This window comes from Dipodomys ordii, unplaced genomic scaffold (assembly GCF_000151885.1).
Source record: "Dipodomys ordii isolate 6190 unplaced genomic scaffold, Dord_2.0 Scaffold15, whole genome shotgun sequence".
Classification (NCBI taxonomy): Eukaryota; Metazoa; Chordata; class Mammalia; order Rodentia; family Heteromyidae; genus Dipodomys; species Dipodomys ordii.
The window spans coordinates 8,137,293-8,150,445 of record NW_012267231.1 but is presented as its reverse complement, the minus strand read 5'-3'; the positions used below and the strand labels follow the sequence as shown (position 1 = coordinate 8,150,445).

At 43.0% G+C, this 13,153-nt stretch overlaps 1 protein-coding gene across 1 annotated transcript in view; it reads left to right on the top strand.

Moving 5' to 3' along the window:
* Adamts17 (ADAM metallopeptidase with thrombospondin type 1 motif, 17) overlaps positions 1–13,153 on the top strand; it is a 145,138-nt gene that overhangs the window by 61,615 nt on the left and 70,370 nt on the right. The window contains exon 8 of the mRNA XM_013011892.1: positions 1,371–1,476. Within this exon, the coding sequence (XP_012867346.1) occupies positions 1,371–1,476 (106 nt within the window). The remainder of the gene's footprint in view (positions 1–1,370; positions 1,477–13,153) is intronic.

The window sequence follows — 13,153 nt, the reverse complement described above, 5'->3', positions numbered from 1 at the left end:
TAATCAGTCATTAAGAGCAGTAGCCCTTCATCCACCTTTGTATAAGAACAATTCTTATGAATAAAACTGATCTCCTTTGTTTTCTAGTTTGAAAAATCCTCCACACCTTGGAAAAATTAAAATACGATTATTGGAAGGCTCTATGCTTGCTCTTGCCCAAGCATTGCCTACTCCCTAATTAGAGTGGAAAGTCAGGCCTGCCTATTCTGGATGCAGAGAGCAGCTGGGGCCAGGGGAAATGTTTGTGTGGCATTTCAGGTCTGCTGGTTCAGCAACAGAGACCACGGCGTGCACACTCAGGACAGCAAGCTCAGCACATCTGGCCAATATTATGTCTCCTTCCACGGCAGGCACATCTGATCATTTTTAATTGAGTCATTGACCCAGAGATACTGTGGTCTGGCCTGGGCTGGGTGGGTCTGAGTGTGCACGTATGCGTGTGTGCGCACGTGTATGTGCGCGCTCACATGCTGCATGTGCATACCACTGGGTCTATGTAGCAGCAGTCCACTTTCTCACTGCTGGAATTTCAGCAGCAGCCCACAAAGTGTTTTTAAACAAAACCAGAATGATGACCTTGAAGGCACTGTGGAGCCAGATCGCGTCCTTTCTGGTTTGTGCTTGGATTCCTTCCAGAGTCTGCATTGCTGCCTTGTGATATGTGCCAAAAAAAAAAATTGATTTTTTTTTGTAATTCTTTAACCTTGGCTAAGTATGTTACATGTTTTCAAGTAACAATTGGCATATGGTACAGAATGTAAGCCAACTCGCCCTGGTAGCCCAGAACTATACCTCCCTGCAGAGCTTTTCTTGTGAGCTGCCAGCTTCCTCTACTTCACACAGGGATCCCCGAACGTAGGAGAAGGCAGACCTTGTGTGTGGCTGAGCTCTGCATTAGTTTCAATTTTCTTTTTGGTGCTAGGGATGGAACCCAGGCCTTCACCGCTGATTTATGCTCCTGGCTCTCTTTTTTTTTTGGTGCCAGTACTGGGGTTTGAACTCAGATCTTTGCATTCTTGCTTAGCTTGTTTTCACTCCAAGTTGGTTCTCCTCACTTGAGTCACACCTCCACTTCTGGCTTTTTGGTGGTTAATCAGAGATAACAGTCTCATACATATATCTGCCCAAGCTGGCTTTGAACCGTCATCTTCAGATCTTGGCCTCCTGAGTAGCTAGGATTACAGGCATGAGCCACTGACACCTGGCTGTAGTTTTCATTACAGTGCTCATTTTCCTCTTTGGTTGAGTTTATTTGTAGGTTGTCCTCACTTTCATCCTCTCTTGATCGTGTGTGAGCTACCCACATGGACATGCAGGGAGATCAGGGCCTCCCTGTTCTGAAGAGGATGTGTTTTGTGTCTCTGCTGCAGGAATTGCTTACTTAGGAGGTGTGTGCAGCTCTAAGAGGAAATGTGTGCTTGCCGAAGACAATGGGCTCAATCTGGCCTTTACCATCGCTCATGAGCTGGGCCACAAGTAAGTATCAGACTCTGTTGTTCTGTCCTTTAAATTCATTTGTGAACACTTTTAAAAAAAAACTTGAATTCTGGAAGTTCTGTAACAGTGCTAACTGGTAGCTTTTGCTGTTTCTCCCATAAAGAGCCTAGCCAGTTCAGCAGAGAACCAGCCCTGCAGGGGTCTCAGGAGGTTACCTCACAGGCTTGCCTTGAATGTTAACATGCTTGTTTGCGTTTTATGTTTATTCTTTCACTCCAGGACTGTGGAGGGAAGAGGACTTTTCTGGGTGTGTTATTTTCCTATGGCAGTATGACCTTCTGTACACTCTACAGATAGCATTCACATCATGGATTTGTCTTGAGGCCCATTGGCTTTCTGTTTTCTTTTTAACCAGTTTCAAAGTCAGACTTTCTTGGTTGCAGGATTCAGGGTTTTAAGAGGATTAACCATGACTTCCTTTGTGCATAGATGAGATAACTCTTAAGAACCTTAGAGCTCAAGGATATGCTGTAGATAAACTGAGGCAGCCTCTGCTATTTCTAGAGGAGGAAACAGAGGGTCAGAAGGTTTGAGGGACTGACCCAAGGTTTCAATCACCTGCAGGAAGCCCTCCTCCCAAGGGGTAGAAAGTCAGCTGACTATAACTGTTGCCTGAAAGTTTATTCTTTCTCTTGGAGTGGATGTCTGTTTTATGTTTCTTTGAAGGCAGAACTGTGATATGATTGTGTAAGAACTTAAAAAAATTAAATTGAGGAGCCAAGAGCATGCAAAAACAGTGGGAGCATTTATATTGGATCATACAAAACATCATTAAAGGGAAATCTAGTTCTTGGGGAAAATGCTATAAAATTTTTCTAATGACCTGCACGGGAAGATGCCTGGGGCCTTCACTCTTCGGACTCAGCTTTTGCAAGGGGAAAGCCAATGCCCTGGATGGAGTGTGAAAACATGAGCTTTACTTTGTGTTGTAGTGTGTTTATCTGGTCCCACTGTGTTGTGTTCCACCCCAGCAGAGGGTTTGGTAGACTGGTTGTACATTGTGATATGGGTAGAGATGGGGAACACAATTCTGTGTGCATGTTACGTAGAGAAATTGACTTAGCATCGGCAAGAGGACAGGAGTGGTTGTCTCTCAGTGCCCTATTGTTTCATCTTGACACTATTTACAAAATATCCCTTTGTCCATACATTTTCTATTTGTTTTTGTGCCAGTTTTGGGGCTTGAACTCAGAACCTGGGCCCTGTCCCATGGTTTATTTCTCTCAAGGTTGGTGCTCTACCACTTGAGCCATACCTTCATGTCTGTAATTTTGGTGGCTAACTGGAGATAAGAGTCACATGGACTTTCCTGTCTAGGCTAGCTTTGAACTTCTATCTTCAGCTCTCAGCCTCCCTAGTAGCTGTGATTACAGGCTTGAGCCATTGGCACCTGGCTTTATAGTCTTTTTCTAAAATTAAATGTCATCATATTTATATTAATATCTCTGCATTGGTTCAACAAAATTGGTATCAGACAGCTACTTACTAGAGAAAAAAAAAACATATATGACAATGATTTTGGTGGGCGTCTTCTGGTTGATTATCAAAGGACCCAGCCCAATCATTATAGTTGCCTAGGAATCAGCTCCCTAATGGGAGTAAGAATGCAGAACTGTCAAAATCTTCACCAACACCCAGGTTTCTATGGGTCTTTGAAAGAGTCCATTTAAATAAGATGGTTTGTGTTGTAGTTATGTAAATGACAGTATGCTCCAGCAGCATCCAGTACCAGCATCCAGCAGCACATGCATGCACTGTGTAGAGGTCTTTCTTAGACCTGAAGAATACCAAGGCTGTTTTCTTCGCATGACCTGTATGATTATGTAGTTCTGCTAGGTCTTAATACCCTCCATCTATACTCTGTTTAGAATTTCCTGGAGGGCTCTTTCTAGCTTACTATTGAGCTCTAATTACCTATATAAACACCTTATTGTTACTCAGAGCCAATAAATCCTGCCAGCATTTGGCCCTGCCCCTAGTCTGGCAATTACAGTTTGCCCTAGGAACTGTGTTGTCTCTGAATAATAGCAAATGCTGGGAACAGATTCCAGAGTTTGAAGCCACATCCTTTTATCCACAGGCCTCTCTCTGGTCACCCTTGCTCAGGCAGTCTACACGAACTGCTTGAAAAAGATAAGACCTACAGCCTCACCAATGCTAAGGGCCAAACTTCTTTATAGATGAAAGAAAAAAAAAGACCTGTAAACCAGTTGTGTTTTCTAGTAGAGCGGCACTATTCAACCCTTAGCATACATTAAGAAAGTTGCCACAAGTTTCTCCTACTGGTCCCTTGATGTGAGTACTTATAAGAAACATCCTTTTTTATTTTAAACAAAAATGAGTAGTTGTACAACAGCAAAGCAGTTTATGAATACAGTGCATCTTGATCAGTGTCACTCTTTTCATGCTTCTCTCCCAGCCCTCCCAACCTCACTACTCCCTCTGTTTTTGTAATTTTTTTTTGTAGGAAATGAATTGAACTTTTTGACTGCATTTTCCCCTTTCTCTCTCCATTCATCTGCCCTTTTCCCCTTGGGCCCACCTACCCCTACCCCTTCACTCCCTCAGTTTGAGTACCCATTTCCTGGTGTTTATTTTGTTGGACTGTGAGTTAGCCTTTCTAAGGAATTACATGGTTTGAATTTTCCTCTGAATGTACCATATGTTGGTTAATGTATTTATGTACACTTGGATACCACCCTGAAGTATTTGCTTATATATTTATAAGGTTCTGCATATGAGAGAAAACATGTATCCTTTGTCTCTCTGGGCCTGACTTAATTCACTTAACATGATTTTTTTCCAGGTCCTTCCATTTCTAATGGCTGGGTGCATGCCTCTGCACCTGAGCTCTTCTGCTACTTATCTATGAGCAGCTTACCTACTTACCTTATGCCCTTGGGTCTGATGAGATTGACACTTTGGGGTGCTCTACCCTGGTGTAGGAGTAGAGATTCCCTCTTGCCTGTAGATAACCACTGGAGGGATTGCAGATCCTGCTTCAGGCTGTGGGAGAGCCTGGGAAGGACTGCTGTGGGTTGCTGCTTAGAGGATGAGTTGGCTCAGTGAGCTGGGGAAAGGTGAGGTGAGGACATGGGATGTCGCGATGACCATGTGCCTGAGGACACACTTGCCTGGCGTGCAGCTCAGAACAGGAAGGGATCTGATCTCTGGGCTTATGGGCAGGGGAAAGATGAGCATCTGCAGCAGAGGGAGGAGGAGAAGCAAGAAGAGGGGGGATGTTCTCTTAACTGGAGTCGACATAGTTCAAATGAAAAGGAATTGTCTCGGTCCCAGAACAGGAAGGAAGGCAAGTCTTAATCCAGATGTGTGAAGCATGGGAATGTTTGTCTGTGATTTGGGTTAAGAAAGCCATCCTGCAGAGTGCAGGGTGTAGGGGGCAATATAGGACAGTTGTAGGCAGGTAGGTAGCCTGCAAGCTGATAGGGCAGTGGCCATTCTTGCCCCAAGTGTCTTCGGGGCAAGGCTTATGGGGAAAGTACTGTACAGAGAGAATTTCTGGTAATGTCACAACTGGTTAGAAATTTTGGAGCAGAAGGAGTATATTTGTGTTCCAGCTGGATTTAGAGTAGTTGGGTCTACTCAAGAATTGGCCTTGAGTAGAGTGACAGAGAAAGAATGCCTTCTCCCAGCAAGGGTATGATGCATTGGGTCTGGTTCAAAAGCATAGGATTTTCCAACAGGTTCTTCCTGGCTCCCTGAGCCTCATCCTTCATTTCTGAGTCAGCTCACAAGGCCTTACCAGCCCAAGAATAATCCTGAAGGATAGCTAGGCTCATGGCTATAGTCCTAGCTACTCAGGAGACTGAGGTTTGAGGATCTCACATGAATCATATGTCCAAAGAAGCTGGTCCTCCCTTGGAGGTAGAGCCTGGGAACTGTCTGATGCTCATCATCAGTGGGTCTTGTGCATATCTCAGGTCCTACAATATGATTACAAAGGTATTTTCTGTTTGTAAGGGGACTCAGGAAGGGAAGCCATGGGGGCTGCTTACCAAAGTGGAAAGATCAAGAACTCCCAGAGTTCCTATTTTCAAACTTGGAGATTTGTAAAGGGTATTCTTAGATACATTTTGATATAAAGAACACATTGTATTTTGAAGAACCAGCCCATGCCCTTATAATTTAAGACATAGTGCTTTATTGACTCTCCATCTTGTCATTGGACATGCCATATTGGTCTTGACTACTCCTCGTCTTATCTTTTTCATGCAGCCAAAGGTGTGCAATATGCCTTGCACCAAATGCATTCAGCTCAGATTGAAAAACAAAACCACAAAACAAAACAAAACAAAACAAAAAAACCCACAAAACTTCCACATGATAGTGTCAGACCATGTGGGTTCTTGTGAAGGAGCAATGAAGAAAAGCAAAGTGCTGAAGACTGAAAATGGGCCAAGGCTATCTTACAAAAGGGAAATTAGACAATTGCATGCATTCTAGGCTTACACTATTAATATCACTTGTAGGAGTGATTCCAGAATGGCTCATCAAACACAATTTGTGATCTCTTGGAAATAAGAGGCAGTTTTAGAAATCATCCAAGGATTGTGCCAAGACAGGGAATGTAAATTTCCTCAAGCTCTCTAAAATACTCTAAATAGTCCAAATGAGAATTATGTGAGCTGTGATCTGGACACTATTGCAGGTAAGTGAATTTTTAACTGTTGGGGACAAATTTACTCAATGGATGCTAACTAATGGACCTGTCTCTTTCTGGGAGAGATACTTTCTGTCTGCTCACAAGAATCACTGCTTGATCAAGAACTTTAGTCATGACAGGGATGGGGTACATGCTCAGAGACACTGAGGTGAACAAATATGAGAGGGAGAATAGTGCTTGAAAATTTAGGGTATGCAAAGTTTTGACCACTGGGGCAAGTGACTAAATGCAGTAAGGTATGATTTTGACTTATCCTTAACCTGTTGTTTTAGTAGTATTAGTATTAGTAGTGTGTGTGTGTGTGTGTGTGTGTGTGTGTGTGTGTGTGTGTGTGTGTGCATGTGCACATGCGCGTATTGGGGCTTGAATTCAGGGCCCAGGCAATGTCCTTGAGCATTTTCTCTCAAGGATGGTGCTCTACCACTTGAGCCACAGCTCCATATCTGGCTTTTGGGTGATTACATTGGAGAACAGAGTCTCATGAACTTTCCTGCCCAGGCTGGCTTTGAACCAAGATCCTCAGATCTCAGCTGCTTATGAACTAGAATTACAGCTGTGAGTCACTGGCACCCAGCTAGTCTTGACCTTCTATATAGAGGAAAATCAAGTTCAGTGACACTCTCATTAGAAGGGACAGAGCTAGGGCTTTGTCAGTGTTAAAGGAAAAGCTCTAACCATATGCCATACAGCTTTGCAGATAGTATTTAATGGAGGTTAAGTTCCAGGTCAACTAGATGCAAATGTACAGGGTACATAAGCATGGATTAATAGCAAAGTGTTTGAAAAGATTTCAGTTACTGCCAACAAACATGTCTGTCTTTATATCCTGGTTGTACTACATTGAGTGACATACCTAATTGATCCCAGGAATCTGTACTGCTAAGATCTTCTGAACTCTGTAGGCAGCTACTGCCAATAGATTAGCATTAGAACAAAAGAGTTTATTATCTTGTGTGGTGTGTGAGGACACACACACACACACACACACACACACACACAAACACAAACAAATAACCTATGGCCAGGTAGGATTTATTCCAGGTATGCAAGGATGGTTCAATATCCAATCCAAACATTAGTGACTATGAAACACATCTGCAAGCTAAAGAAGCACAAAATTACATTAGTTGATATAGAAAAAAACATCAGTATATTTGTCTTATATTTGTGATTAAACCTATTGCTTACCTAGAACATCCAAGAAAATCCTTATCCTCTTAAAGAACATATAAGTTCAGCTAATACCGTATTGAGTGTTAGAAGATTTAAAGCTTTCTAAATTGAAAAACAAAGTATAAATCTTAACTAGATACCTATCAAAGCAAGTCCCGTGAATTGTACCAGTGTCAAAATTCAGATTTTGACATTGTGGTGTAATTATGCTTGGTGTTGCCATTGAGGGGAAGCTGAGTGAAAGGTTGCTGGACTTTAACTGTGTTGGTCTCAACTTTCTGGTGAATCTCTAGTTTAACTTTCAAATTAAGAGACAGGGAAAGGAAAGAGGTAATACTGCCAGAATCTTCTGAAAATACAGATGTTTAGATGTCTGGGCCATGCTTCATACCAATACGTTATCATTTCTGCTGGTATAGTATAGGCATCTGTGTCTTTTCAAAAAGTATTTTCATTGCCACACACAGCTGGCTTTGAAGACTATCTTCACTGTGAGCAGCTATCATCCTGTTGTCCTTTCCTCTCTAAGATAGGAACATTGATAGAGCCCTGCCTTTGTGCTGGACTGTTTGACTATTTTACATCCTTTGTCAAAATCACCATCAGTGAGAATCATCAATCTTCATTCCCTGCCATCATTAGATCAGTCTCCTTCTTTATGTTCCAGTTTGTCAATGTCTGAAGTTTCTGTCAGCATAGAAAACTGTTTCCTCACCCTTACACAGTGGTACTCACTGGCTTTTGGAAAGGAACTGGAGTTGCCCTGGGCCCTGGTTTGGTATCCATGACATAAAAGAGAGGACTTGAAGACTGGAGACTCAGATGCTACTATTGGACACTTTTGATGCTTCCTAAGAGTCCTCTTTTTCTGAAGGAGGATAGGAGTGAGCCTTTATTGTTCCTTGAGATTTCATAGTTCTCTGCCTCTTACCTAGAGATGGTTCAGACTCACTGTGGTTAAAGAATCATTTAGAAACAAGTGTGGAGAGCAAAAAATGTGATCCTTAAGTCTACGGGATAACTCATAGGAACTGTTAGTGAATGCAGCACCCTGCTAGACACCAGATGCTATGATTTAAATATGATTTGTCCTGACCCAAACTCAGGTTGAACATGAATTCAGTAGCAGCATTTGAGGGTGGGGCCTAGCTGGAGGTGCTTGCGTCATTGGGTAGACTCTTTGTGAATAGATTAATGCCTTTCTCACGGATAGGTTAGCTGTGACTCTTTTCTCTATTTTACATGTTCATACTTTAATTCTTTTACTATGTGTTGAAGCAGCTAGAGGCCCTTACCAGAAACTGACAAGATGCAACGTCTCTTGAACTTCCTAGTCTCCAGAACCATAAGCCTAAGCAAACCTTGACTTTTTATATATTAGCCAGTCTCAGGTATTCTGCCACAGCAACTGAAATGTGAAATCCTTGGACTCAGGAAGAAATGACAACATAAAGAAGGTTCATACCTGTGTGCATCAGTTAGCTGATTGCCCTTGCGGTCCTAGCAACTGGGCTGGAAGACCAATCATATGTCTGTGGTCCATTGCATTTTACCTTATTTGGACTGTTGGGTTAATCTTTTTTATAGTTTCTTGGGACATTAGAAAAGCTTTGGCTGCCAAACCAAATGTTGACACACCTATGTCATAGTAGAGGATCCATGTGTCTTGGGGCTGGGAGGGTAAAGAAGGTATAGGAACTCTTCCCAAGCAACAAGCAGGGTCACCATGTTCCCTGTTCTTGGGGCACCACTCATGTAGACAGAGATGTCCCACACCTCAAGCTTAAGTTAGCAGTGATACTATTTGGGAATGATTCAAACCAAGCTGGCAGTTTTGGGGGGGGGGATCAAGAACCAAGTGACGGGGCTGGGAAGGTGGCTCAGTGGTAGAGTGCTTGCCTCAATGCATGAGGCCCTGGGATCGATTCCTTAGCACCACATAGCAGAAAAAGCCGAAACTGGCACTGTGACTCTAGTGATAGAGTGCTAGCCTTGAGCTGAAGAGTTGAGGGACAGTGCTTAGGCCCAGAGTTCAGGTCCCATGACTAACCAAAAAGAAAAAAAAACAACCTAGTGACTATATGCATCTGACTATACAAAATAATATTTATCAAAATGAACTCCAGGGAAGTTGAAATGAGGGGTCTTTCTTTTTTCTTTGTTGCTAGTTTCATTTCTGAAACATTTCCTTTTGTCTTTTTTTTTTTATTTATCTGTCTTTGGGAGCATAAGGGAGGGTAGTACAAAGGGTGAACAGATGCAGCAGTGATACTCACTAGAGCCTATGTTGAAAATGAACTATATAACTTGTGGGTGGGGACAGGAGAGGAAAAACTGGGAGAGAGCAATGGAAGGAGTGACATTGTCCAAAAAGAAATGTATTCTTTATCCGACTTACATAACTGTAACCCCTCTGGACATCACCTTGACAATAACAATTTAAAAAAAGTAACAAATGGACAGAGTTGACCAAGCCACATAGATTCACTTTGAAATGTAGAGTCTCCATCATGTCCAGCACACATCCCTCACCAGGTCCACCACTGCTCTGTGACTCAGTTACCATTATGCATTGGCTTTCTTTTCCTTGAAAACTTAAGATTCCTCTGAAGATCAGAGGTAGAGAAGCCTGGTGCTGGTAGATGAATCATTCCTTTAGTTTCATGAGACCTTGTTTGGGTCCTACCTGGAATGGAAGGAAACTCTTTTGGCCTTGCAGGGAGAGGGAAGAGGGGTAGCCATAGACAAACACCTAAGGCCAGGCCACTCAACTGACAGCTCTTTTTGCAGATCAGTGAATCTGCTCTGTCAAGATTGCCGAACTTGATAGTTACCTATCAACAAGTATTGAAAGCGGGGACAGCTCTGTGCCCTTGCTAACCTTTATCCCTGTTTTACTCTGGGAAAGAATTGAAGACCTGCAGGGGCTGGGCTACAAGTGGCTATGAGACCTGGGAAAATAGGATGATGGAAAGATGCTGGGAAGGGGGAGGGGGGACTGCAGAGAATGGGCCACCTCTCCTTTGTTTCATTCTCCCGGGGGGCAGCACATTCTGGAAGGTAGGTAAATGGAACCACTGTTTATCGACCCTCAGAGGCTTTTTGTCTGGAACACCTTTAATATCTCTGTTTCGATTTTGTGTGCAGGGCCTCTCTTCCTGTTTTAAGAACCTATTATCAACTACAAAGTTGCTGCTTGTAAAAATACCAATTATCGCTTATGCAAGACTTGGCTCAACCTGAAACCACATTCCATACTCAGAACACGATAGTTGCTTTGAGCCAAAATTCAGAGCAGGTTTGAGGACAAGTTGTGTACACAACCATTAAGTCGGCCAAAAGAATATATTTTTATCCTGTAAATTGAATGTCAGTTAAGCAGTAGTGATTATTGCAAGAAGCTGTCATTTATACGACAGGAAGTGAAGTTTGGTTTTGGTTTTTTGAGTTTTTTTTTTTTTTTTGTAAAGATAAAAAGCATTACTTTTAAAAGAACCCGAGGGGTAGGGGAGAGAGAAAGAATGATAGAGACAGAGAGAAAAAATACCAATAACATGGCTCCCAAAGACTGCTACATTGAAATTCAAAAGCAACTTATAGCTAGGTGCCACTGGCTCATACCTGTAATCGTAGCTATTTAAGCTGCGCTCTGAGGATCCTGGTTTGAAGCCAGACTGGGCAAGAAAGCCCATGAGACTCTTATCTTCAATTAGCCAGGAAAAGCTAGAAATGGAGTTATGGTTCAAATGGGAGAGTGCCAGTCCTCAACAAAAAGAGATGGGACAACTCCAAGACCCCTCATACACATACACTACACACATGCACACACAAGTAGCAACTAGCAGCTCCTGTGTGTTAGGGGAATGGGTTTATAGAATCCCAGGTTACGTTAGATTGACTTACAAACCAGTGCCTCCCCCAGGGACCATACATATGAGTTGATTCCATATGATTATATTGCCGTTGAGGGGCATGTAAACATGTTCCAACCGTGATGGGCTTGCTAAAATGAACTTACTGGATAATGCATCATCACATTGGGTCCTAAATACATGACTACATCTATTCATTGAGCAATCAGGCAATGATTGCTTCTAAAATTTGTTCCTCAGACTATTATTCACTATCAGAGAGGACTGTGTGGATGAAATGCTTGGGCCTTGTATTTTGAGTATATACAGATACAAAAATCGAGTTTTAACAACCCCACATGTGCTGAAGTTTGAGTGCTTCTGATATATGTGACAAAGGTCTTCAGACTTTAATGGGTGGGTTACTGGGTGCTAGTGGTTCATGCCTGTGATCCTAGCTACTCAGGAGGCTGAGATCTGAGAATTGAGGCTCAAAGCCAGCCCAGGCAAGAAAGTCTATGAGACTCTAATCTCCAATTAACAAGCAGAAAAACAGAAGTGGTACTGTGGCTCAAAGTGGTAGAGTGTTAGCTTTGAGCAAAAGAGCTCAGGGACAGGGCCCAGGTCCTGAGTTGAAGTCCCATGACAACACACACACACACACACACACACACTCTCTCTCTCTCTCTCTCTCTCTCTCTCTCTCTCAAAAACCCAAAAACTTTAATGAATGTTAGAATCCCCAGGGAGATCTTAAAAAATCCAGGTCCTGCCTCAGACAAATGAAATCAGAATCTCTGGTCATGGGAGCCAGGCTTCAGTGTTTTTGAGAACATTCTAGATCTCCACCATTTAACCACATTTGAAAAATTCAGAACCTTATAGAAATCTGGTCTTGGTGTTGCAATTCTAGAATTTGCCTTTGAAGTTCTGTCTGGTCTCCCTGGTTTTCAGTTGCATTAGTAGGATATACACTGTGTTTGAGTCCCAATGGCCTGCCAGAATCACCACGGGAATTGTTGCTGGTAGTAGATGTGACTGCTGACTTCAGATTTATTATGCACTCAGATGTTGCTCACAGGTACACTTGGCCACCTAAAGAATATAAGAAGACCATCATCCATGAGATGGTAAAACCTTCCAAAGAGAAGTTCTTGAATAGTCCCATAATCAGGCTGCTTTGATTTTGTTGGTCCATGAGTTCCATCAATTTACAGACATGTATTAGCCTCTCTTATGTGGTTAGCCCCACTCCAGGCAGTTGGAAATTTCTGGAATGTGGAAGTAAGCGTGATGAGTTAAGAATGACAAGTCTTGTCTTCAAGCAATGCCCTGAGAGTTGTAGAGAACAAAGACTGGGGTGGTCAAGAGCCAAACTGGAGGGATCCCTCAAGGATTTCGAGCTGCTTTAGTGAGGCAGAGACCTCTGTGTGGCCTTGGAGTGGGAAGGAGCTCCCGGTGGCCAGAGGCACTGGGCTGCTGACTGTTTTGGAGTTAAACAGAGTTTCTTCCTGCCCTGAGCATCTCTCAGTCCCAGGAGGAGGGTGGATTATGCACTCCTATCCCCACCCCTTCCATACACCTCTAGCAGGATGGAAAAGACAGACTGTAAATAATTAGGCAATAAAACCCCTCCTGATGTGTGCTTTTAAGGGAAAGAAGTAGGTAGTGCTCATTAGGAGCAGGAAACAGCCCATCCTTAAGATTTCTACTGCCCGGAGCATCCTGTGCCCTTTGATGTTCCTGAGGGGTCTTTGAACTTTGAGAAGCAGCAGGTTCTCTCTTAGCTGTAGCCCCTCCTGAAAAGACAGCTAATCCCCTCGTCTGCACTGGCCTTTGAAGGGAAAGAAACCCAGAGGCCATGAATTCCAGTAGCCATTGGACAGGCTGGCCCTAGTAGGACTGGTGACAAGGAGGGGAGATATTTTTCTCTTATACTCCTTGGAAT